The following is a 27,873-nucleotide window of genomic DNA, read 5'->3' as shown; positions in this document are numbered from 1 at the left end:
CTAAAGGCTTACTCTGGCTAATATAACATTAACATTAAAAAAAGAAATCTTTAGCACAGGGAACTATACTCCAAATCTTGTAATAACCTATAACGGAAAAGAATCTAAAAAAGAATTATACATATATATATATGTATATATATATATGTATAACTGAATCACTTTGCTGTACACCTGAAACTGACACAGCATCGTAAATCAACTATATTTTAATAATTTTTTTAAAAAAGCAATCTTTTAAAAATACAGCAATTTCTTTCCCTCCTCATTTACGAGTTGCCAAATGTCTCAAATTCCCCCAGTTTGTTAAAGGTGATCATACTAACCAATGTGCCTGGTTTCTTTCAATGGAGCATCAATTATTTCGCTGCAAGACCCGAGCTATTTTGTGTCTTAAAACCCATGCCTCCTGGATGAATCCAAGAAGAGTGACAAAGAATCTTGAAAAAGGTACTGAACAAAGAAAGAGGCATTCAGTGGCCCAGCAGTCTGGCATACGTGGCCCCATTGTCCAAGATCACGTCTGAGGAGCAGGCCCCTCTTTGGGAAGGTGGCTCTTGAAACCGGTAAGAAAAGCTGCGAGGCAGGAGCTCTCAGCCTGCACCCTGACTCTTAACAATACAATCCAGGCTTGTGCACCTACTTGATAAATGGAAGTGCTGCTCGCTTCTCTCCCAAGCTTGCCGGGGCCCTCTTGAATGTTTTTCTTGACTCTTTACCAAAAATGAAATTGGCAGCAGGCTCCCAGTAGACAATGCAATGTGACTTGTTCATTCAAACAACCCTTAATTAGCATCCCATCTCCTTTCTGAGATACAATAGCTTATTTCTACACACCGAATACATTTTTCCCCCTTTTAGGAGAACGGAGAAAAAGAGACCAGAGAAGTGTGGGTGCTTTTGAATATGAAGTGAGGGAGAGTGGCAAACATAGTTGTTTCTAAGAGCACAAGTTCATGTTCAAATTAGTTTTGTGAAGAGCTTTTTAGGGCTTCTTTATTGTGGTGCTAACAATGATATAAAAAAGGAAAATGCAAGGAAGGAAAATGCTCTCTTACAGATAATATTGTGAAACCATAATAATTGTAGGTAATTTGAAATAGCACGCTATCTAGCAGTACGTAACCCCAAATCATCACTATTCTTCTGCTAGATGGGCTGATTCTTGCAGTAAAATTATCTATTAATTCCAAGAATTCATAATTTGGAGGACAAAGAGGTTTCCAGAAGGTCATGTGTCTCTTGTGCAAACAAGTAATTAGTGAACCCTAACTAAAGATTCTGGACATCAACCAATGTTTCATAATCAGTGGTTTACAGCAAAAGTAGAACGCAATGCAAAGCAAACTGATATTTTTATAATCTTTTTTTCTTTGACCATCCCTCTCACACCCACATTAGGACTATTTGTGTATAAAGAAGGAACAGGTCTAGCTAGTATTTTAGTTGCCTGAAAAAAAAAATCTATTTTTAAGTTACTTTCTTTTTAAATTCCATGCACTTAAAATCAAAGAGATTTTGCTCTATGAGCTAAAGACTATCATCACATAGAAAGTGGCTCTAAATAAACAAAAAGAAGATACTCAGTTGCATTTGGGTTACATTTGCATATAAGACAGAATGGGTCAGATTGTCTAAAATTATTATGGTTTTGGTTACTCTAATTCTTAGTGTTCCAATTAAATATTAGTAACATAGGTGCAGCAAGTTAATATTAAAAGCACCTTCACCAACCTTGTATCACTGAATCCCTTCCACGATCATTTGCATTAGGTAGAGCAGAGAGTATATATTGTTGTTATTATTATTTTTTTATCATTTTACAGCTGATAAAACTGAAGCTCAGGTGTTTTCATAAGGTTTTCTGGGACCATCCTCTTGGGGCTAGGACCCTCTGAGCAAATATCACTTTATACATTCAAGTTTCTGTTTTTGATTTCTGCACTAATAACCGACACTTCTTTTTACAGCAATAACCAATGCCCTCCCTTCCCTCTATGAAATATGCTGATGCTCGTGGAACACTGAAAGCCCTCTTTCTGCTCTCTTACTAAGTCCAGCAAGTCTGTCACTATCTGCTGAGCTGTATGTTCAACAAGTGGTATTTATATCCGAACCTCTTAATGACAGTTGTACTTGTTATTAGAGCCCAGTAATTTAATGAGACTTTACATAAATCAATGAAACATGAGGGTGGAAAGAAAAAAAGAATTGTTCTATGAAATAATTGCATAAGCTAATTAGGTTTTCGCTGGGGAAAAAAAGTAAATCAGTAAAGAAAACTGTGGTCAAATCAGGTACAGGTGAGACCATTATAAAAGGGCAAAGTTTGGAAATATAGACAGGATTCTGCTTTCATATTGCTTTACAAATTTTTCTATGTTCTCTCACATTTCAAAGAAACTTAAATGGGACATTTCAATGACATATAAAGGGCGTGATTTACGCAAACTATATGACCGAGAACCAATATTAAAAATAAAAAAAGACAGTTCCATAATAAAATAATGAACAAATTTGAATATGAACAAATGTACCTGTTTTAAGACAAAGTAAAACATTAGAGTTTTTTTGTGTGTTTGAGTCTCCACTCTTATTTTTTTTTTTTTTTTTGGATTAACTGTGTCAAATAAGAAGGCTTCTAACTATAGTTAGAAGTAAGGCAGGCTACAGCAATTGAAAAGAACCTAGCAGATTAAAAATTAAGGTGCCAAGTTATATTTGGAATGTAAGCATGTTTGCAAGGACAGGTGAGTAATTTTTCTTTGGGGCTGTCAGCCTCTGAATTTCTGGCTACTCTTAATTGCTTGGGTAGCATAACTGTCAAGCCCCTGGTCTTTCAGGAAATGAGCTTAGGCTGCTCGGCATTGCTGGGCAGTGGTAGGTCAGGGTGCTTCTCTAGATACCAAATATCTAATTCTGGTCCTCCAGGACAGCAGAATACCAGTCAGTGGGTCTCCACTGTCTTGCAAATTACCCTCCCTGACCTTGTTTGTACAGACACTCTGATTATGGGACTTTGCTCGTTTATTTTCATTCTTGGTACAAAATGTGAATCCTCTTGTCCACCCCACACTTCAAAGACTGACCTCTAACTTGAGCATGACTCTCCCATCACAGTTCCAATCCACACTTTCAAATTGTCCACTACTTTGTTTTTTTTTGTTGTTGTTTGTTTTACTTTATTTTGGCCGTGTCGGGTCTTAGTTGCGGCATGCTGGATCTTCGTTGAGGTACGTGTGATCTTTCGCTGCGGCGCATGGACACTGCCTTGGGGTGCGTGGGCTTCTCTCTAGTTGAGGCGTGCAAGCTCAGTAGTTGTGGCTCATGAACTTAGTTGCCCCGCGGCATGTGAGATCTTAGTTCCCTGACCAGGGATCGAACCCACGTCCCCTGCATTGTAAGGAGGATTCCTTACCCCGGACCACCAGGGAGGTCCCCTTGTCCACTACTTTGAATGAGCAGATCTGACACTTTTTTGTTTTCTTTAAACCAAATCAAAATGGCTTGTTCATCTCCTCTTTCCTTCCTGGAGAGAACGGTTAGAGATTTTAATCTGGACTGTAAGCAATCCCGCACACTTTTCTCTGGCCACAATCACTGCTTGGACTGGAACTTTCTCCCTTCCCACCCTAAGTAGGGAGAAGATTTGAGGAGGGTGTATATAGTGGTGAGGAGTTGGGAGTCAGGTTGCTAGCCGTTTGCCCTTGGGCAGGTTGCTTAACCTCCCTGTGTCTCCGTGTCCTCTTTTAGTGGGATTTACAGATACGTTTATTGTAAAGATTGCTTTCTAAGCATATTGTTAATGCTCAATAAGTATTAGTTATTTGGAAGATCAAACAGCCCAGTTTCTAGACTTTCTATGTATATTTGGTGAACTTTCTAGATTATCTAACTTAAACTCTAATTTTTTTAGCTAACTTTAAATAGCTGAGAAGATGTATTTTCATTTCATTCATTTAGAATATAACATAGAATAATTAACATTTAATTACGAGTGTTTTATCAGAAAAATTTATTTTCTCTTCAAATGTACAGTTTAAAAAGGTCTACTTTATTTTTAAGTATAAGTTACTTATATATTGAATAGCCAGTCATTCCCAACTGAATACCCATCAGATTTCATCACGAAACTTAAGGTCAACATGGGATATAATTAATACTTATATTGCAAAAAAAAAAAACACCCACCTTTTCTGGATGTATTTAATTAAGTAAAGATATCTAGAGTAGCTGTGGCTTGACTCAATGAAGTCATTGCTTATCTTCTTTTGTATTCATAAAATTCTTATAGGCTGCCATTTATAAATTTTAAAATGACCTCCTTATCTCATTGCAAACTGTCTTCCATCTCTCTTACTCTACCATGTTTGTTTTCTCCACCCCCCATAGCACCTAACATTTTGTACCTGTATACAATATTTTAAAATTTTGTTTCTTGTGTATTGTGTCTCCCCTTTTAGATTGTAACTCCATGAAAGGAGGGATCTTTGTCTGTTTTGTCAATAAAGATATAATCCAAGCACCTACACTGGTGCTTGATGGTTGACAGTTGATAAATATCTGTCAAATGAATGAATGAATGTGCACAAATACGGCATTGGATGTTTTATAAAGAGGAATGTACTGAATGTCTTCAAGGTCAGCTGGAGAATTCCAGATGCTAAAGATGTGGTACAGTTAGATATATTTCTGGAAAACATGTTTTTTCAAAAGTCCACAGCATTTAGCCAGGTCATTTCACACCTAAAAATATACATTAATTAAATAATCAAAGATGTGGGTAAAAAGATTGGAAATGACTTAAATATCTCTTAATAAGGAAATGATTACATACGTTTTAGCATGCACACAATGAAATTCTAGCATTTAAAATCATGTTTTTGATGAGTTACTAATGACATGGAGAGCACTCATAATATAATGTTAAAAGCAGAATATACGATGAATACAGAACCCTCTTTTATTCTCTATATTCGTCAGCAAAATTTAACATTCCAGTCCTATCTCCCTTCACTCCCTACTATGCCCAGACAACATCAAACGGCTCAACTCATGCATGCTATGTGGTGTCTTGTCTGCCTCTGTGTGCTGTTGCTTTGCCTGGTTTATGTTCCCTTGTGCACTTACTTACTCTGCAGCCCCTACTGAAAAACTGTATGGCACCATATGAGCTGTATGGACAAAGAAATGTAATTAAAATAAATCCTTTCCATAATTTTACCAGAGAGAGAAAGGAAGGGAATGAAAACAGAGAATACTTAAAATACGATTTATGTATTTCACTTTCTGAGGTCAAACTGCTTGCAAAGTGTGAATAGGTCAATGGGCAAAATGGGGTTTGTAAGTATTTAAGTCACAGCTGAATCTAGATGAAAAATGTAAATAATAAGAAAGAATACGGCTGTGTTAAATACTTGAGATAAGTATTTTGTTAGGCCAAATGACCAAGTAATTCCCTCACTTCTTACTGCTCCCTGAAGCCAACAGTGGGTCTCTTGTCTTCTAATGTCTTGTACCCTTATTTGGCCCGTTTATTATGTTGGGGCAGTGATTAAGTACATGAGCTTTGGAATCAAATAAACCTGTACTAAAATTTGGACTCTATCACTCACTTACTTTGAGGCTGTAGGCAAATGGTTTAAGCTCTGAGCCTCAAGTTTCTCATCCATAATATAGGGATAGTAAATCATGCTTTGTAGAGTTAGAGTGAAAATGCACAGAATTAACTTATGAACTGTGCTTACTACGTATATTTAATAAATGGCAGTCAGTAGAAAATATCTTCCCCAGTATGTATACTATGACCAACATTCATACTACTTCTCTTCTTTCCTAGGAGAAAGTCTGAGCTAGTCTGAGGACTCTGGAAATATGCAAATGATTCCTGTCCTGCTTAGATTGATCTAACTCCAGCTTTGCAGATTTTGGCCACTGTGCCTTCTCTAGTCAAGCAATAGTTCACCTTGAAAGTCTGAACACTGTGTTTCCAATGTTTTATTTCTTTCAAAAGGAATTCCCTTCTTGAGATTTATCTAAATGAAGAAATCAAATTTGCCAGCAATAAAAATCTCTTCTCATTTCTTGCCATAGAAGATAACTGATTCTTCAGCTCTATTTAAAAATTTTTTACTCTCATTTTATAAAGTAACTATGAGAATATTGGGATTATTGAATAAGAACTGGCAACTATTCACTTATTCCTTTATTTATGTATTAGAAAATAGAAAGGTTCATGAAAATATAAAGCCTGGGAATTTCTAAAGATAACTCCACCTTCACATATTTTTGGAGGAAATGATTTTTGTCTGTTCCAAACAATGACGCTTAACACAATTGAAAGTTGGCACATTTTTGGTAAACAGCATCTTCCTGGCAGTGTGAAGTCTACTGCCTATTTCTTTTGAGCCAGACTTCTCAGTATCATTTTGATCTGTAAAACATCAAAGTTTCCTCCACAGTATTGTATTTACATCTTTAGAGAATCTGGACGGAAAGGAATTTTTATTTTAATTTAATGGGTAATCAACAATAACAGAAGTCAAAATCTTTACTGCAATATTTGGAATTATGACTGGCCACGGGAAAGTACACGTAGCAAATTACACATAGAAAACATGTAACATAATCTATTTACTTTGATATTTCCAGAAGATATATCCCAGACATTTAAAAAGGCAAGAGGCTAAAAATGGTAAGAAAAAAATAATACCTCTTCAATTTCTGAATTATGCAGCCAAAGAGAAAAATAAAAACCTCAATCACCCTTTATGTGGCCATTATTATTATTATTACTTTTTGCGGTACGCGGGCCTCTCACCGTTGTGGCCTCTCCCGTTGCGGAGCACAGGCTCCGGACGCGCAGGCTCAGCGGCCGTGGCTCATGGGCCCAGCCGCTCCCCTGCATGTGGGATCTTCCCGGACCAGGGCACGAACCCGTGTCCCCTGCATCGGCAGGCGGACTCCCAACCACTGCATGTGGCCATTATTTTTTAAAAATTCTGGCTTTTCAAAAGATCTACTTGGCTCTCCTATGGAGAATGTGAATTCTGAGAATGGTACCAACAGGTTAACTCCAAGTATGATGCACTTGAAAAAGAAAGAACAAGATGGGCTCTATTCCTCTGCACGTTCAGAATGGAGATGTCTGAGCATCATCAGTAAATCAACTCAGTGTCACTTTGAAATACATATTTAACTCATACAGCAGTTCTTTTAGAATCACAACTTTGGTCTTGGGGACAGAAGGGAAGAATATAACTGTCTTTTGGGGCTTTGGCATATTTGCCAAGTGTTCATACTATCTTTGTTGGACTTCTTTAAAATATGTCACATCCTACTCAACTTCTAGGGAATTCTTTCTCACTAACCATCAATCTTGGCTTCTTCTGTCCTGATGAAACCCTGATTCAAGAACAAGTTAAAGCACTATTGGTGTATTTCTGACTTTTTGTCTAAGGAAACAAATATATCACAAAATTTGAGGATTGAAATGCTCAAGACACCAAAATTATAATTTATCTTACACAGTTACTACAACCTATTCGTTAATCCTTGTTAGATACTGTTTCACATATGCTTTGCCAAGTATTAATCCTTAATAAATATGTAAAAAGAAAGTAATGTTTTCTGTGGAAAATATAACTTGTTTCAAAACATTTACATACTTATATTTATGTAATTGCATACATCACAGTGCTTTTTCTATGTTGATTTTATAAGATTTTATTTTTAATAGAAGAAATAGAATTAATAAGGGTATGAATGTGCTTTGAGAAAACACATTGTGACAATCTATTCAGAAAATTGTAATTCAAACCAAAGTGGGCAGGAGTAGTACAGTCTATTCAGATCTAGGAAATATTGCTAAATCCTGTGTGAGTTCTGGGTTGTCTGTGATTTTCTCTCGTTCCTCTGTGGGTATTATTCTACTGATTTTTGGCTATTGAGAAGTCAATTGTTAGTCACTCTGGTTGTTAAAATAGTCTCTGTAGTGTTTTTCAGTTCCACAGATGTGTCTAGTTGTGGATTTATTTTTACTTATCCAGCCTAGAATTTACTGTGCTTTTCAAATCTGAGAGCTCAAGTCTTTCACCAGTTTTGGAAAATCTTTAGCCATTATCTCCTCAAATATTACTTCTTTTTTTTATATTCTCCTTTTTCATCTTCTAAAATATCCATTAGACATATATTGGACACCTAAATACTGTCCTCTATATGTCTGAAACTCTCTTTCATATTTTTGGTCATTTTGATCTTCTAGGTAATTTCCTTAGTTCTATTTTTTAATCCAGTAATTATTTATTCAGCTGTGTCCAGCTTGCTAATAAAACTATCTCATGATGTTTCTTTTTTTCATTTTAATGTCTGTATAATATTTATTTCTAGGACTCTTTGGTTTGTTTTTAAATCTTCCTAGTCTTTTTTTTTTTTTTTTCGGTACGCGGGCCTCTCACTGCTGTGGTCTCTCCCGTTGCGGAGCACAGGCTCCGGACATGCAGGCTCCCTGACCATGGCCCACGGGCCCAGCCGCTCCGCGGCATGTGGGATCTTCCCAGACCAGGGCACAAACCCATGTCCCCTGCATCGGCAGGCGGACTCTCAACCAATGCGCCACCAGGGAAACCCTTCCTAGTCTTTTTTGATAGTAACTTGTTCTTTTGTCAAGTTTTTTTATTTTATATTTTGTGTGCTTAATTATAAAACAGCCTCTATTTATAGTTTCTATTATTTCAATTTCTTGTGGGTCTACTTCCACTATTTGTGGCCTCTTCTGCTTTTTACTTATGTTGCTTATTTACATGTGTGTCTCGGAATTTTGACTTCTGAGCTTATGTTTGGCTGGGCTTTTTCTTTGGAAATTCTGTGTAGTGTATGCCGAGAGTACATGCATCCAGAAAGTTTTTGCAAAGTGCCACAAGAGCGTTACCAATGCAGTATTACTTTTTATATTATTACTTAAATGAATATAAACTAGTTTATAAATGATTTATATAAATAAAAGAATCACTAATGTATATTATCATTTAACACTTGGTGTTTCCGGGGTTTTGAATTCTGAATACTCAAGAGTACCTGTTTATTGATCCCACGAGAAGGCCAGACTTCGCTGGATTCATTTCCTCTTATAATCCTATTGTGGTAGGTAGGTTTATTTTTGTGGTTCACCCTTTCACTGAAGGCCTAGCCCTTGAAGGTGTTCACTTCATGGAAGGTCTCAGTTCCAAGTCCTGGTTCCTACAAGCCCAAGGCTTTGTCTCCAGTTCTTATATTGTCATTAAAACACAAGTAACCTGTAATTCTCTGGTTTTATGCCTTTTATTCAGTTTTTGACTGATTTACCTTTTTCCTCCCAAGCTCTGCTATGCATGCTGTATCATATTTCACCCAGTATGACTGGTTTTTCAGATTATCTAGTCTGCCATATTACATAAGTTCTATGTATGTATGTATGGGTGTATATATACAGACAGTACACCTTTAAAACTTGAAGAATATTTTCCTACCTTGAAGGTAAACTGTCACAGATATTAAACAACTGTGCAGGAATTGTCAGTAGCTTATTATGTTGACAGATTGATCGTGGGTGAAACACCTGAGAATATTCGGTTATTTTTATTATGCCACCTCAGGCTTTCATATAAGATTCATAGAAATGCATTTATTTAGTAAGCATATAGTTAATGTAGTATAAAACTTCATCTACTGGCCAAAAAATGTACTTTTTTTCCAGGATAAATTTCAGAAAAAGATCCTTTATCGATTGCAGCAAAAATGGAAGAAAACAACAAACTTTAAAAAACTTTAAATTGCTGTTTGTGAGCCTGAAATTTCTTGATTAGCAGCAGAGTTATAGTATAATCAAAGGTTATAACTCACCAAAGGAGTATAAAGGAAAGTTCAGTTTTCTTAAATTCTGATTGTCCTGGTGAGGCCCTGGTATAGTAATTTTGACAAGCAAATAATCACAAATGCTCACTAAAATCAGACTGGAAATTATCTCAATAAGATGCCATGAGATGTTAAAGGGAAAAAAAAAAGATGCCATGAAATGTAAGCAGTGCCTAGGAAAGCACCCTTTGGGAATTACACAACTTTCCTTTTATTTTATTTCATTTTATTTTGCGGTACACGGACCTCTCACTGTTGTGGCCTCTCCTGTTGTGGAGCACAGGCTCCGGACGCACAGGCTCAGCGGCCATGGCTTACGGGCCCAGCCACTCCGCGGCATGTGGGATCTTCCCGGACCGGGGCACGAACCCGTGTCCCCTGCATCGGCAGGCGGACTCTCAACCACTGCGCCACCAGGGAAGCCCTAATATGCTATATTTTTATGAAATTATGTTTTTTGTTTGTACCTCCCCAACTAGAAAGTTAAAATCTACCAAGGGCAGGAATCTTTGTGTTTGTTTACTAATATATTGCCAGCAACTAAAATAGTATCTCACTTAGTAGGTGCTCAAAAATTGCTTGGGATGTAAATGAACAATTTTTTATTTCCCTGACTCTAAATCAGAGTGATAATTCATGGCCCCTCATTTCCTTACAAAGATACATGGGTAGAAATGTGATCCGTGTATGCCAAGTACATTGATTTAACTGAAAGAAAGTCGTCATTCATAGAACACCAATTACTACTTTTTGGAAGCATAAAGTGGCCTAGCCTTTAAATGTCTTAATGTTTCCATCTTAAATCTGTTATTAAGTATATGGCAATTTTCCTTAAACAATCTCTCTTCTATAGCAACAGAAAAAATATAATGTTCCGTACTTGGGTAAAGGTCATACCTCATTTTTTTCCTTGAGCTTTGTGATCATAACAATCACAGGACTGTCTTCCTGCCAAACCATCTGCCAGAAATCATTCACGGTGTTGATCATGGGCCCCTGCGTGGCGATGAATGCTTTCTCTTTGCCACTGTAGCCCTAGTTTGAGAAAGGAGACAAAAATGTTGGCTTTGAAGTTCATGCCTTGCACTGAAAGTTTAGGTGAAAGATCTTCAAAACAAAATAGCTCTGATAATCCAAAAGCAACACAGACTTTTGCAGCTTTATTGATTCTAGCACCACAATTCTTGGGGTTGTTCTCCCAGCAAGTCAGGCACAGCATATGGTACTGAGGTTTCTAAAGCTCAGTCCTCCCCAGAGCACCTCAGAGGGAGCTCTATAGCCACAGACACACAGGAAAGGAAGACTTACTATAAATTACCCACTACCAAGGTTGATTATGACCAAGCAAGCAAAAAAAAAAAAAAAGCAACAAACTTGCTAGTAACCAACTCTGAGGGGGGGGAAAAAAAAACAACTAACAATTCCAAATAGTAAATTGACATGCTCATCAGAAAGAAATTTAGATTTATTTACTTACCCTAATATAATTAGCATTAATGTAGGTGCTCAAAGAATTAGTTACATTTTTTGGTCTTAAACATACTCTGCTGAGGGGATCTAATGAAGAAAATAAGAAAGACTGTGTTAACCAGATTTACTCTTTTAAGTTTCTTAGAACACCAATAACCAGTACATAGCACACTTATATACTGACCATCTGGCATGTGTCAATGTTTTTTGTTGGTGTGGCTGTGTCTGTCTCTCTTTTTTTTTTTAAACATCTTTATTAGAGTATAATTGCTTTACAGCAGTGTGTTAGTTTCTGCTGTATATTTGCAAACGAAGCAACTGACAAAGGATTAATCTCCAAAATATGTGTCTGTCTCTTGATCCGTGTTTACTGAGGGACATTTGAGACCATCTTTACCCCTTGTCCTGACACAGATCTCGTCCATAAGCCCAAGATGATGAGTTTCTACTTTATGCCATTTTTGGTGGGTTTCTGATTCTTGACCCCATTTCTCATTTACGCTCCTTTTCTTATTCTTTGCATTTGGAATTTGCACCATATCTCCCTACTCAAGTCTCTTTTCTGTCCTCCGCAACAGCAAACACTTGGTCCAGTCCAAATCTGCTCTCACTACTTGGAAGAAGCTGTCTTTAGTTACCATGTGTTTGTTCACTGACATCACAAATATCTGATATTGGATAGATTATTACAGTATTAAATTCTAAAATCACTTTCCATCAAGAAGAGTTGAAAGGCTCTTTGTGAACCACGGTGGTGATTTTTACCAACATTTACGTAAATAATCCCTTTGTGATTTCTTTAACCCGGTTACACTCTGAGCCTCTTGAAGGCCAGGATGGGGATTTTTCATGATCTGTATAAGACCTGGTGTCTAGCACAGTGCTTATATATGTAATAGACATTCAGTAAATGTCTATTGCATTGATTTAAATGGCCCCTTCCATTTTTTAAGAAGTCAGTTCTATGCATTCCTCTCTAGCAATTGTTCTGTTGTTCTTCTCCCGACAGGTGAAGTCTGAGTGTGTATTTTGCCCACCTCCTCACCTACACTTCGATCCTTCTTGCATACACTCCAATCTATCCTAACCCTAGTCTTATGCAGACACGGCTCTTGCTCTTGCCACTGGTGACACTTTTGCTACTAAACCCAATGGTGGTACTTATTTTTTCATGTGCTCTGTGTAGAATTAAAAAACTGTAGATCATATATCTTTTCATGGAGTTTTCTCTTCCCTTGGATGCTGCGTCACAGCATTCTGGGTTTCCTGCTACCTATTCGATGGTCTCTTTTCAATCTTTTGCTTATTTCTTCTGCCTCCTTTAGTTTGTTTATTTATTTATTGGCTGTGCTGCATGGCATATGGGATCTTAGTTCCCCAACCAGGGATCGAACCTGTGCCCCCTACAGTGGAAGCGTGGAGTCCTAACCACTGGCCCGCCAGGGAAGTCCCTCGTCTGCCTCCTTTAATGTTGCTGATTCTAGGATTCAACTTGACACTCTTCTATGCTCACTTGACACTGCCTTGTTGGGTGATTGATTCATCCCCATGATTTTGTACCCATATCCTGGAGACTCCCAAATATATATATATCTTACACCAGACTACTCTCCTCACTTATAGACCACATTTAAAAAATTTTCATTTCCTTCTGGATATACTACAGCTTTGTGAAACTTCACATGATCATGTGCTCCTGATAGCCCTGTGTTATTCTATGTTGCGTGTGCTACCACAGCTCCTGAGCCCGTGTTTGAAAACTAGCTGGACTTGACCCTCCATATTCATGTTCTGTCCATTTGGTTTCCTGAAACTCGCTAGGATTTATCTTGCCTCCCTCTTCCCAAGGCTTTCTTCTTAGGCTAGGACCGGAGCATCCCATCTGGTCTAACTGCCTTCAATCTTGTTCTTTACCCATCCATCCTTCTCATAGCTGGCAAGGCGGTCTTTGTAAAATAAAATCTGATCACATCATTCCCTTGCCTAAATGCCATCCATGGTTCCTAACTGTCCACAGCAGTATTTCCCAAACTGTTATCTGTAAATCATTTCTTTTATAACATATAGAATTAGGTCATATTACTTATAAATTAGATCATCCTTAAAAAGGGGGTTCAGTAATCAAATAAATATGGAAAACACTGAATTCAACAAACTTGAACAACAATCTTTTCACTGCAGAATTTCTCAGGGTCTATATTATGCTAATATACTCTGTGAATTTCCAAGAAGGTATTATTTATAAACTTATTTGCCCACTGCATTCATTTCATTATGAATACTTATTGACAATTCGACAGTCCAGAGCAGCATTGCCCAATAGAACTTTCTGTGATAATGGAAATGTTCCTTACCTGTGTTGCCCAAAATTGTGACCACTAGCCATGTTGGCTATTGAGTACTTGAAATGTGGCTAGTACAAACTGAGGAACTAAAGTTTTAATTTTATTTAATTTTAATTCATTTAAATTTACTTAGCCATATGTGGCTGGTGGTTGCTCTACTGGACAGTGCAGATCTAGGGGATGAAATCTCCTTAGTGGGTCCAACAAGTCTTTATCTTTTCCCACAGCCTCATCAATAATCACTTTTCTACGTGTCCATGCTCTAGTCATACGGGCCCAGGGAAATCTCTCAAATACTCCACGTTCTTGCAGAGTCTATGCTTTTGCATGTATTGTTTCCCTGCCGTCTCTGCATGGTAAAGTCTTCCTCATTTTTCAGAGCTCAGTTCAAGAAATACCTCCTTTCGGAAGCCCTCCCTTGTCCTCCTGGTGGAATTAGGCATTCCCTTCTTTGCTCAGGCTGCCTGAGTTTTATTTTAGAATTTAACATCTTGTATTTTAAGTGCTTTAATGTTTGCTTGCCCTCAATGGTTTGTGATGAGCCCCTTGAGAGCAAGGGCTGTCTTTAATTAACGTTTGTATCCTTTGTGATTTCTATTTGGTATGTGGCTCAGAGAGTGTTTAACATTAGAATTAATTTCGATTAGAAAGAGTTAAAACAATGCTTTTTTTCAATTTTTTTCTTTTCATAGCAAAGGGGACAGGAAAACTTCCATTACTTTTCAGTATCCACTGATTATTAAAAGTTTCCACAAACGCCCTAAACCACTCAGACTTGAAAAGAGGCCCACTTCCTTCAGTTTTTATAATGCCTACGATATATATGATTTACTGGGAACTCAACCCGAAAATTGCTTAGAAGCAGGTGTCCTGTCAAGCTTAATTAAGTTTATGTTGAAAATTGGTAATTTATAGTATTTCCAAGTATTCAGAGATTTCCAAATATTAAAACAAAAACAAAAACAAGAATACAACATATGATGGAGTAGGGGAAAATAAATTTGGTTCCAACCAAAGCATTTTTAGTGTTTTCAGTCTAATAAAAATGTCAAGGATTAAAAAAACAAAATTTGTCATCATCAGTTATTATTTTCATCTTTATTGTTATAAGTTTATTCATGTGATGCATTTTAAGTCTACATATTAGTCAAATTCACTATGATAACTTTTTTCAGAATTGGTATTTCTGAATTATATGTTAAATGCTTAGCATACCATTTATGATCCATCTGGGAAGTATCAATAATAACTACAAATATTATATTGAACACTGATCACTTTTCCTTCCTGTCTTCTGCTCTTCCCTTTTTATTCAGTATTTCCTTCTTTCCTTCCTTTGCTTTCTTCCTCTTTCATTCCTTTTTCCCCTCCCTTCCTCCTTAGATCCCTTTCCTCCCTTCCTCCCTTCCTCCCTCCCTTCCTTCCCTTCCTCTCCTCTACCTTCTTCCCTCCTTCTTGTTTCTTTTTTCCTCTCAACAAATTATTGAACACATAAAGTTTGGTGTATAGAACACATCAAATTTCCCCACTTTGATCTCTTTAAAATACCCTCTGGCAATCTTAAGTCTTCTTTTTAACAGACAAAATGGTACCTGGATCCTGAGTTGAAGATTTCCTCTCCAGGAGGAAATGTGTTTAAGGTTTGAAGTCAGAGAAGAAGCTATTAGATGAGGGAAAAGTGTATCACTCCCAGTGATGGGCAAAGGCAGGAATGAGAGGAATAGGGTAGTTTTCAGAGATGAATTTAAGATAAGTGGGAAATGGAAGGAAAGCAGGGACTGGCCACACCTTCAAGGTGATTGGGAATCATCTTCAAATTTGTTGGAAGAGAGAGAAGACTCTAGGCCTGTGTTGTCCATTACGGTAGCCACTAGCCACATGTAGGTAAATTTAAGTTAATTAAAATATAATAAAATTTAAAAGTCAGTTCCTTGAGTGCACTAGCTATACTTCAAGTGCTCATTGCCACATGCAGCTAACGGCTATCACACTGGAGATACAGAATATTTCCATCATTGTAGAGAGTTTTAGTGGACAGTGCTGAATTTGGCAATGCAGTGATAGATTATATGAAATTCACTTTTTAACATGCATGTGAACATTATAAGAGGAAACAGGGCTCTTCAATACTGTTTTTGAAACTGTAAACGTTTCTCTCCAAGGTTAGTGTTCTTATTTTCTGGAATTGTTTCTGGGGTTAATGATGGATTCAGTTAGGTAGAGAAGGAAAGGAGAAACTAACATGAGCTGAGGGTTTACTATTAGTTGGAACTTTCCTAGCCGTTTTTCATACATTTATTTGATTCTTTCAATAGCCTTACAGGGTAGTATCACTATTACTATTTTTAGGGACAAAGAAAGGATGGCACAGAAAGATTAAGTAGCTTTCCATAAATTGTAAATGTTTTGGCCAGGATAGGAAATCAAGTCTAAACTCCAGTATTTTGCTGAGTCACACAACTCGTTGCTTTAATGAGTGGTTCACTTATTTGCATATTTACTCTGTTCTAGGCACTTTATACAGTGAAATGGAAAACATAATGTAAGTAGGAAACAATACTAGACTTTAAATTTTTAAATATAAAATGATGGTCAGAGTAAATAGGGTTTTAAAATTCGATTTATATTGTTTTATAGTTGTATAAATAAATTGGCTGCATGGAAAAAATATACATAAAATTTCTTGTTATATTTCTTTGTTATACAAATAATTTCACATTGATATATGATCAGTTTTTTCCCATTGCTCTTGTGTTTAGGACATAGATAAATTTTTATCACAAATATTTGTTTATATTGTAAAGTAATTTGACATAAACTTGACCTAAGCACTTTAATCTACCACTTAAGATTGTTCTGAGCCAGGCTGACACTGTCCTTAGAAAAAAAGCTACAATTTAATTGGTTCTTGGCCATCCATATTTCTGCTGCAAAACATCCTCCAAATTATACAAACTCACTAATATGTACAAGCTGGAAGCTTTTAAACTTGAGAGTTTATTGTAGGCTAAAACAATAAAAACAATTAGAATATTTAAAATATTAATCATTTTAAGATTATTATTTTATGTAATGTTTCAAATTTATGCCATATTACAGTCTAAAATAAACCATAAAGAGCAGCTTTTCATATTCATTCCAGTCTTTTCTGATGATTTTCCAGCCAGTGATGTGGCTTGTCCAAGCTATATTTACTAGATTATATTCTGTGCAACAGGGGGTGGGTGGGGTATTCAGGCTATAGACATTTTCAACAGAAAATCTGTTATTTGCAACATCAGTTGTCAGCACAGGTGCCCTGGTTCAAGCGACCCACCCAGTTCTGGGAATGGAAAAGCTGACACAGGACTGTGAAGCAGTTGTCTGATAGCATCTGGCAGGAAACAGAGAAGGCTGAACTTTAAAATAGTCCTAATAATTTCCAAATCCTTCTGAGATTAGGTGGTTAAGTGTAATACTTGCAATACATGTATATGCCCTAATTACTTATGGTTGGTAAATTTCAGATGAAAAGTCCTGAGAGAGAGAGTCCGGGGTGGTGGGGTCGGGGTGGAGGGGGGGAGAGAGAGAGAGAGAGAGAGAGAGAGAGAGAGAGAGAGAGAGAGAGCGCAGTTGTAACACACAGCACTTTCATCCCCTTCAGCCAATTATAGTTATAAAATATCTTTCAACAGTGACTATATCTTAGGTAAATAGGTTTAACTATACAGACCAATTAAAAATATGTTACAGTGGAGTAACTGTTACAATGTGTTTCCGAAACACCTCCAACAGAAGGGGAAGCCCAAGGACACTATTAATAGTAATTCTTGCTCTATTACTATAAATATGAAGAATTTGGTGTTTTATGAGTGAATTAATGAACTGAATTATGAATACTCTACTATTTCAATGTCAATACTCTAAAACAAATCTTCGTGGCTCCACCTTTCCAGAGCTATTGCCTTGAGATGTTTATGGATTTTTGCCCAAATCCCAACTATAGCTTTGTTTAGTGTTTGACAATATTGCTTCTTCTCCAAAGTATTTTTGCCTTTCTAGGCAGAATTACTCAGTCCTCCTACACCGGTTAGGCAAGATCTCTATTCAGGCTCTTACATTGAACATAATTACTTATTTACATGTCTCTCCTCTGGTCTGTGACCTCCTTGATCTTATATGCTGCTCCTTATTCCTTACTGGTTCCCGGCATCTAGCTCACTGCTTGACATCGATAAATTTCATGGAGTTAAATCTAGTTTTAACATAGTCTAAAAGTGTTTCTCAAAGTGTGGTCCTGCTATCACCTGTATCAGAATCAGCTGGGTGTTTGCTAGAAGTACAGACTCCTGGGCCCAACAGAACCCACTTAAACAGAATCCCCAGGGTGGGGCACAGGACTAGATTTTTAACAAGGACTCTAGGTGACTGTTATGCACAATGAAGTCTTTTGGTAACAGCTTTCTTGAGATATAATTCGTATACTATACAACTCACTCGTTTAAAATGTGCCACCGCATAATTTATTTTTATTTGTTTAATCCACAGAGTTGTGCAACTATCCGTGGTGGAAAGCATGGGGGCAGATGTGTTTGGATTGGAATCTTGCTTCTTTAATATCTATAAGCCTCACTTTCCTCCTCTGTAAGAAAGGAACAATAGTATCTTTCTGAGTTATGATGAGAATAGCTAACACTGAGCACTTTATCATGTGCAAAGCACTGGGCTCTACAACAACCCTGTGAGGTGGCTACTACTTACTACTCCCATTTCACAGATGAAGTTAAGAAATTTACCCACGGCCATACAGTAAGTGGTGCAGCTGGATATGAACCCCAGCAGATTGGCTCTGGAGGCAGCCCTATAGCTACTAGACTCTTCTGTAAGGATACAAGATAGTATATAGAATGTTTCTAGCAAGGATGGCATTTTAATTATCTCCCCAAAAAACTCATACCCTTTAGTAGTCATTTCTCATGCCTCTCACCACTAGGCAACAACTGTAGTTTCTATGTCTACAGATTTGCCACACCGGACACTTCATATAAATGGCATTATGCAGTATGAGTTCATTTGTGATGGCTTCTTTAAAAAAAGAAGTACCTCATAAAAAAAAGTACCTCATTACTTTAAAAAAAAATTAATTTTATTTATTTTTTGGCCGCATTGGGTCTTCATTGCTGCACACGGGCTTTCTCTTGTTATGGCAACCGGGTCTACTCTTCGTTGTGGTGCACGGGCTTCTCTTTGCGGTGGCTTCTCTTGTTGTGGGGCATGGGCTCTAGGCACTCGGGCTTCAGTAGTTGTGGCACGAGGGCTCAGTATTTGTGGCTCTAGAGCACAAACTCAGTAGCTGTGGCACACGGGCTTAGTTGCTCCGCGGTATGTGGGATCTTCCCTGGACCAGGGCTCTAACCCGTGCCTGCTGCATTGGCAGGAGGATTCTTTATTTTTTTAGCATCTTTATTGGAATATAATTGCTTTACAATGGTGCGTTAGTTTCTGCTGTATAATAAAGTGAATCAGCTATACATGTACATATATCCCCATATCCCCTCCTTCTTGCGTCTCCCTCCCACCCCTCCTATCCTACCCCTCTTAGGTGGACACAAAGCACTGAGCCGATCTCCCTGTGCTATGCAGCTGCTTCCCACTAGCTATCTATTTTACATTTGGTAGTGTATATATGTCCATGCCACTCTCTCACTTCGTCCCAGCTTACCCTTCCCCCTCCCCGTGTCCTCAAGTCCATTCTCTACATCTGTGTCTTTATTCCTGTGGCAGGTGGATTCTTAACCACTGTGCCACCAGGGAAGTCCGGTACCTCATAACTTTTTATTGCTGAATAATAGTATGTTGTGTGAACATACTACATTTTATTTATCCATTCATCAGTTGATGGATATTGTCGTTATTTCTACTCTTTGGGCTATTACAGAAAATACTGTTACAAATATTTGTGTACAGCTTTTGTGTGGATACATGTTTTTATTTCTCTTGTGCATATAACTAGGAGTAGAAAGTCTGAGTCATATAGTAACTTTAGGTTTTACCTTTTGAGGAACTACCAGACTGTTTCCTCAGTAGTTGTACCATATTACATCCCTACCATCAAAGTATGAAGGTTCCAATTTCTCTACATCTTTGCCAACACTTTCTATTGTCTTTTAAATTATAATCATGTGGTTATGAAGTGTTATCTCACTTCGGTTTTGACTTCCCTGATGCCTAATTGTGTTGAGTATCTTTTCACATGCTCATTGGCCATTTGTATATCTTTTATGGAGAAATGTCTATTCAAGTCCCTTGCTCATTTTAAAATTGGGCTCTTTGTCTTTTTATAATTGTGTTATAAGAGTTCTTTATATATTATAGATACAAGTCTTTTATTAGATGTATAATTTATAAATATTTTCTCCCATTTTGTGTCATTATCATCTTTTTAGTTTCTTGATGGTGTCCTTCGAAGCACAAAACTTTGAAATTTTGTTCAAGTTACCCATTTTTTTCTTTTGTTGCTTATACTTTTGGTGTCATATCTAAGAAATCATTGACTAATTCAAGGTCATGAGATTTACATCTGTTTTATGTGAAAAGTTTTAGAGTTTTAGCTCTTACAGTTAGGCCTCTGATCCATTTTGAATTAATTTTAGTATGCTGTGTGGGTCAGGGTCCAACTTCAGTTTTTTTTGCATGTGGTTACTCAGTTGCTTCAGCATCACTTATTGAAAAGACTAGCCTTTCCCCACTGAATTGTTTGACACCCTTAGTGAAAGTCAGTTGACCATAATGTGTGCCACAGTAAAGTTTTAGAACCATGATTATTAGTCTTTTTTTTTTTTTTTTTTTGGCTGCACCACTTGCGGGATCTTAGTTCTCTGACCGGGGATTGAACCCAGGCCCTGGCAGTGAAAGCGCAGAGTCCTAACCACTGGACCGCCAGGAAATTCCACTTTAACGATTATTAGTCTTGAGATGTGTTTGCAATTCCACATTTGGTGTGTATATGGAAGTTGTGAGGATGGGAAATGGTGAGGTAGGGGTGGATGGGGAAGGCTTGCGCTTTACAACACAAACTATTTAATTCAAGAAACTTACTTGGCAAAATGGTCTTATAGCGATTTTTAGTTCCATGACATGGAATGTCAATTTCTTTGGGATCCACAAAGTTCATTGGTATTTCCTGCAAAAATAAATGATATCAAATACTGTATTTAATGCTGTCACAAAGAAAATCTTCACGGGGGGCCATCTGATCCAGAGCTCTACAGGACTTCAAAGTCATTTATGAAACAACAGACTACCACCTCTGGTTGACCAACACCCTTCCCTTCATAAACATATCAGCTGCACCCTGTCAAGCTGACTCCAAGAAACGGCTTTGTGTGTTAGAAAGTATTATTTGATATGTAGTTCTTAAAGAGACATAGAAAACTTTGGTTAGGTTTTAAGAATCCTGTTCTGACGTAATTGCTGGAAATATATAAACAGGCAGCTGAAAAATTGCTTTTTCTTAAACAATGTATTCAGATTTCTTCCTATCTTTGTGTAGATTCAGTACCAAAAATTTTATTATGATAGATTCTCTTTTAACAATAATTGTGACTCTTTTAGGATTATGAAAACCTTCCTCCCCAAATGGTAAATATAAAGGGCATTTTTGCTGATTTAAGTGACGATGATATGACGCATTTTTTTGGATTAAGAAATGGTTTATAATTGTACTGTTCCATTTGTGGTTGTAAAGGCAACATTTGTAGTGAAGGGCATTTAGGCACTGTCCTCTCGCACTTAACAAGAACACAAATATTTTTATTATGTCAGAATATATGTCAAATGATGGAGGAGGGAACAATTAAAGCAGAAGTTGCTCTGTGTGTTAGACAGAAAAGGTGGGCGTCTGATGCTGACTGGGACAAAGGAAACAAAAAGCCAACGTTTTCAAAAGGGTCTGAACAAATATTTAAGGAGTTGATTATACAAAATAGTATGTTTTCTAACTTAAAATTCTGCAAAGGATTGCTTAGATAAGGTCAATATGCATTAAAATACCTTTTGTCCCTAGATCACATAAAATAATATTTTTGTTATCTACACTTTCTCCTACAGAAAATAGAACTTGACAGCTTAATATTCATTGAAATGAAAGAAATTATCTACAAATTTATTTAAATTGTCCTTGTTTTCAGTCAATCTGAAAATTCAAGAAAAGCCTGACTACTGTGAATTTAAGACTCGGTCCAGTGAGAGGAGTAGCTTACTTTAAAAATATTGTTTCCTAAGCTTGCATTATTTTAGGTATTTACGATATTTATCCCTACTCTCTGCTCCAACTAAATGTTGTAAGTTCTCAGTTCCAAGTTACCAAAATAAGCAAAATTGTTGAATGTTCAGTACAAACCACATGTTCATGCTTGGGAATTTCCAACAAGTTAGTCTGTTTTAGCAAAGCCGTGAATATCTTTATTCCTCCCCGATCTTTCCTGTTTTCTGACACACACTGACAATTTGTCATCTTCCAGCATCATCTCTCTCCTCGGCATTCCTTGCTGGCCTCATCTCTCAGGGAAGTAGACTGTGTTAAGGGCTTATCTCATAGAACAAAGAGCTATCTGTGGTTGTAGAAAAGAATACTAGGTGTACCCTCGGCCACTTCTGTGATCACTGACTGGTTCTTTTATTCCTCCCAGTTCTCCTTTTTTTCATACATAAAAGATGATATGCTATGAAGTCTAATTTTTAAAGCAACATGCTTGTATTTTAATAATAGTTGATGAAGCTGATAGATCTAACCTATTGTTGTCTCTCATCATTAGGGTGGTTGCAAACACCTGAACTGACCCTGAAGTCATCAACTTATTACACCCATCAGCTATGGCTTAAATGTACAACTGCTTTAAGATGCAAGGGGCTCTATAAAATGGATATTCCCCTTGGGCAACAATGAGACCTAAGAAGGTCTAATCTGTCTCCATGCTCTCCAGATTGAAATGTGTGTTCATGCATTATCACCAGCAACACTGATGGGTCAGCATCATTTTTAGCTGAATGAAACTCACCATCATTTTTAGCTCACATTGGGTCTTCCTCTTGTGTTCCTTATTTTATTAAATGACAATACATGCACGCTGTTGCTCAAGTCTAAAAATGGGGGTGTCATCCCTGACTTTTCCTTGGCCGCCTTAGCCTATTAAGCCCACTTCTTGTAGGTGCCTATAGACCCTCCCCAATTTTTTTTTTTTTTCAGTACGCGGGCCTCTCACTGTTGTGGCCTCTCCCGTTGCGGAGCACAGGCTCCGGACGCGCAGACTCAGCGCCCACGGCTCACGGGCCCAGCCGCTCCGCGGCATGTGGGATCTTCCCGGACCGGGGCACGAACCCGCGTCCCCTGCATCGGCAGGCGGACTCTCAACCACTGCGCCACCAGGGAAGCCCCCCTCCCAAATTTTCACTGCTACTCTTTTAGTTTTGACCACCATCACAGCTCCACAGGATTATGTCTACAGTCTCCAAAATACCTCTTTCTAATGCTGACTCTACTGCAGATAGTGATCTTTTTAAAACACAAGGTAAGTCCAAACCCTTAAAGAGGTATTAAGACTTGGATTTCTTCTATATCTGAAACTCATTTTCTGTCACTTCCCACCTTAATTTCAATGCTCCTGTCAAACTGCACAATTTACTTTCCCGAACAGTGACAGCGAGGCTGTTCCTTCATCCTGGAATGCTCAGCTCCTTCTTGTCACTTTGCCTGGCCAGCCCTTATTATACACCCTGCCGCAATTCACATTCTAGTTTGAACGCTTACCAACAGTTGATGAGATGCAGGGTGGATCTAAAATCCTTGCACTTAACCTTTTGAACTGTAACCGTTTTACCGTAAGCTGCCTGAGTGGAAGACAGTGTCATTTTAGAATGTGCCTCTAGTGCCTAGTACATCAAAATACCTACTGAAGAGTGAATCATAAACAGCAGGCTCACCATGAATTCACTTTGGAGTAAATGTGAACTTGCCACGACGTCCCTGAGCTGTGACCTTGTGAGAATACGGCTGGCTGACTGCAGATACTCCATTGCTACCTTCTCCCGTGGGGTTGGTGTGGCCACAAAGGGTTCAACATTCCCCAAGCTACTCATGTCCAGGGTAAGAGATACGTTGGACCCTCGTCTACATTGGAGAAAAATGTTATTAGGTTTAAATACTGCATGAATTATTGTGAGCAGATCAGTTTGTCTTTCTGTACATGCATATAATTCAGTGAGAACTATTACAGAAATAAGGACCCAATATCTTCTTTTATGGTACCATAATTGACTATAGCAACTACTCATAGTTTCTTAAGAAAATGACAGTTTTGTTGTTGGAAATAACTCTGAATTGAGAAAATGCACTATAGTTTTTTTTTTTTTTACTATAGTTTATTAAGGGGTATAGTTGCTACAGAAATAATAACATGGCTAATAAATTAAGTGAAAAATTTAGGAAAAGTAAACACAGCATTTGAATTGAGGAATGAGATGTAATGCAAACCTACCTTATTTATCTGTATATCTGAGAGTCCAGTATATAAATTCTATATCCACCCTAATTCTTCTGATATCCATATACCATATCCATGATTTTACTGAACACAGGAAGCTCACAGGAGAAAAATAATCTTTTTATTTTAGTTCAAATGATTGTCATTGAAATAGAACTTAAAAGTTTAAAATGTATGTATTTTTTATAACTTCTGATTTATCCCTAAAAGATAGGTTTTTCATCCTCCATTTATGTATGTATGTAATGTATATGTAGGTCTATGTGTATAATTGCATATGCATATATGTATTTATTTAATTCTGTGATAAACTTACCAGGGACCATAAAGACCACAGACCCTCGTACTAAATTACAATTGATTCTTCCTCTGTGATTTCCCTCCTCTTGTTGGGAGGCAAGGTGGTGTTCTTCCAACATATAAAGGCTCCTTGTGTCCTGAAAGAAGGTGTGAGTGCCTCTTACTAGTAATATTGGCTGTGTGGAACCAAGAATTAACTATAAAATAGCATATGTTGAGGGTCAAAGTCAGAAATTGTACTTAAAGAAATGTTAAATTTAAAGGGGCCTGAAGTGAGCATCAGGCGATCAAATATGGTGCCAACTGGTTGGTGTCCCAAGGTAATGGAGAACCGGCAAATACAGGTCAAAACAAATGTGAGTAGAGAGAATACAGGAAGACACTAGGCCCAGCATATTATTTCCTTGGAATGGTATTTTACATGTATGGAACACTACCTCAGGAAATACTGAAGTGGCTACAGCTTAATTTTAAGAAATGCAAAATTGTTAGAACATACAACAAAAAATCCAGTAAACAAAAACATATCAGTTCTTTCCTCCTATGAATCTGCTTCTGGTTGTAGCTTTGGTGTCATTCTCTAGTTTGATATATAATGTTGTCATTTTTGTTAATTTCTAAATGGTTTGTAATTGTAGTTTTAATTCTTGCTTTAACTCAATGGTAACTAACTGTTTGCCCATTTATTGTCCTTATTAATGTCTAGTAAGAGTACATGGAAATCAATGAATGGATTTCTAATTACTGGAATTCCTTGATTCTTTCTTTGAGACAAATACTATAAAAATTTTTCTAAATATTTCATACATACTATGGCTGGCAGCTTTTGTTTATCTATCTATGTATCTATTGACATATATCTCTGTATATCATATATAAGCACATATGTACATATATAGCACCTTATATATTATATTATGATATATTATTAAAGATATTATTCCAATCTATTTTTTTCCTTACTTTTTTCCTACTGGATTTCTCATAGCCTGAGATATGTATGTGATTCTTCCACAGTAACTGTTTTTGTTATTTTTCCTTATATTTCTAACAGTTTTTACTTTATATATTCAGCCATTACGTTATTTGATGAGATTCATAATTATATCTTCACTGTAAATTTTATCAATATCAAATACTTTCTCAATTTTATGTCTGGCCTCACATTTGACTTTTGCTTCCCAGTTTTATTGAGACCCAATTGACATACGGCATTGTGTTAAGTTTAAGGTGTTTGACTTACATATATTATAAAACGATTATGCACTAAGTTCAGTTAACATTCATCACCTCATATAGATACCAAAAACAAAGTTTTTTCCTGTGATAAGAACTCTTGGGAACTACTCTCTTAACACTTTCAAATACTGTATACCACATAGCAGTGTTAACCATAGTCACCATGTTGTACATTACATCCCTAGTACATATTTATCTTATAACTGAAAGTTTGTACATTTTGACCACTTTCATCCAATTCATCCTCCCTCCACCCCTCACATCTGACTTAAAAAAAATTAATATTGACATACCTGCTTTTTTTTTCTTGGCATGTTCCTGAAAATCTTTTTCTAGTTTCTATTATTATTTTTAACTCTTTTGAATCACTGTACTAGGGATTAGGGGATAGCATTTTGGACACCCCATAAAATATCACCTACCTGATAAGAGGGACGGTTGCCCCCCACCATGTTTTATTTTTGGTGGCTGCTGGTGGTGACCGACAGGGCTCCTTTCTTTCTGAGTAGGGGGGAAACAGCTGAGGAGGAGCAAAGGGTGGTTCTCCTTTCAGGCCAAGAATTTTAATCTTTTTTTTGTTTTGTTTTGCGGTATGCGGGCCTTTCACTGTTGTGGCCTCTCCCGTTGCGGAGCACAGGCTCCGGACGCGCAGGCTCAGCGGCCATGGCTCACGGGCCTAGCCGATCTGCGGCATGTGGGATCTTCCCGGACCAGGGCTCGAACCCGTGTCCCCTGCATCGGCAGGCGGACTCTCAACCACTGTGCTACCAGGGAAGCCCTTTAATCTATTTTTAATGGGAAAGTGGTTTTTAAAGTTTCTCAATCCAGTTCTTTTGGCCTTTAAATTGCAGAAATTCCTTCCTAATTCTGATAATAGTTTGCCTATTGGTCTTAGATTTTAGTGTATTTGTGAGAATTTGACTTTTGCTGGTTGCGTAGATAGTTGAGTAAGGAGCTGGGAGAAGCAGCTTAGGGGACTGCTAATCAGATGCCATTTTAAACCACTATTCCATTCAGTCCTTTTTCAGCCCTAAAATACAAAAGTATGTACAAACCTGTGAACTGAGGGATACTCAGTGCTACAATGGTTTAGTAGAAAGTGAGGTCTCTTCCGTCCAGAGTGGTCGGAGCAGATGTATGAATGAGGATGAATTGAGTTGGGTCTTGAAGATAAAAGATAAATTTTGAGTAGATGGTTATTTCAGAGAGAGAGTCTGGCAGGAAAAAAAAAAGTGTGGGAGCAGGAAATGATAAGGCATCTTTGAGAAATCTCGTATCATCAGTCTGAGCTAGAGTTCAGTTGTGTAAAATGTATTTTGGAACCAGGGGGCAGGGTTATGCAGGAGAGTTGAAAGAGAAGCAAGAGTCATAGAAACAAGAGTATAAAAAGCCTGCCTGAATCCAGAAAAGAGAGAATTCAGAGCATCAAGTTACATCAACCTCTGTTTTGGCTTCTCGCAGCATACTCTGCCGAAACCTGGAGGATTAAAAGCCTCTGGGATCCCTGTCTAAGGTCTTTTTGATCTTATGAGTAGATTTTCTAAGGATTCTGTGATAAACTGAAAGCCCTGGAAGCATTTTCATGCAAACTGACTTGGTCAGGAAGAACCACTTTTGTTTGTCAAGGGAAGGAAGAAGGAAATGAATATTATTTATTCAACATCTACTATTTGCCAAGCACTATTCTAAGCACTTTCACATATGGTATCTCAATCTTCAGAGCATCCCTCTGAGGTATTATTTTCCCCCATTTCACAGGTGAAGAGATAACTAATAGGAACATGATAGCAGAATAAAGATTCAATCCAAGTTAGAACATAGAACCCAAGCTCTTTCTGCTTTGCCACCCAAAAGCAAGGCTAAGGTGGGCAGATTATGTTAGACTGTGCAGTGCCCTATGTAGAGTTGGGGTCAGTTGTTGGGGGGAAAGTTAGGATTACTGAATTATAATGTGGAGACAGTGCAGTATTCAAGGTACAAATTCAATCTTTACGGGCATACTTGTCTGGGCTCAAACCCTGCCTCTCTCATGTCGTTGTGGTGGACCTTTGGTCTGGCTATTTAGACTTGTTACATCTCAACTTCCTCCCCTTTTGTGAAATGAATAA

At 37.5% G+C, this 27,873-nt stretch overlaps 1 protein-coding gene across 3 annotated transcripts in view; it reads right to left on the bottom strand.

Annotated features, from left to right (window-relative positions):
• Positions 1-27,873, bottom strand: part of PTPRR (protein tyrosine phosphatase receptor type R) — a 101,926-nt gene that overhangs the window by 22,922 nt on the left and 51,131 nt on the right. For all 3 annotated transcript variants that reach the window (XM_024737139.1, XM_024737141.1, XM_024737140.1), the window contains exons 3-6: positions 23,667-23,853; positions 20,784-20,868; positions 11,369-11,448; positions 10,789-10,926 (exon numbers count right to left, since the gene is read on the bottom strand). In XM_024737139.1, the coding sequence (XP_024592907.1) occupies positions 10,789-10,926; positions 11,369-11,448; positions 20,784-20,868; positions 23,667-23,853 (490 nt within the window). The remainder of the gene's footprint in view (positions 1-10,788; positions 10,927-11,368; positions 11,449-20,783; positions 20,869-23,666; positions 23,854-27,873) is intronic.

This window comes from Neophocaena asiaeorientalis, unplaced genomic scaffold (genome assembly GCF_003031525.2).
Source record: "Neophocaena asiaeorientalis asiaeorientalis breed wild unplaced genomic scaffold, Neophocaena_asiaeorientalis_V1.1 scaffold134, whole genome shotgun sequence".
Lineage (NCBI taxonomy): Eukaryota > Metazoa > Chordata > Mammalia > Artiodactyla > Phocoenidae > Neophocaena > Neophocaena asiaeorientalis.
The sequence above is the reverse complement of the archived record's forward strand: the minus strand, read 5'-3'. Positions and strand labels throughout refer to the sequence as shown.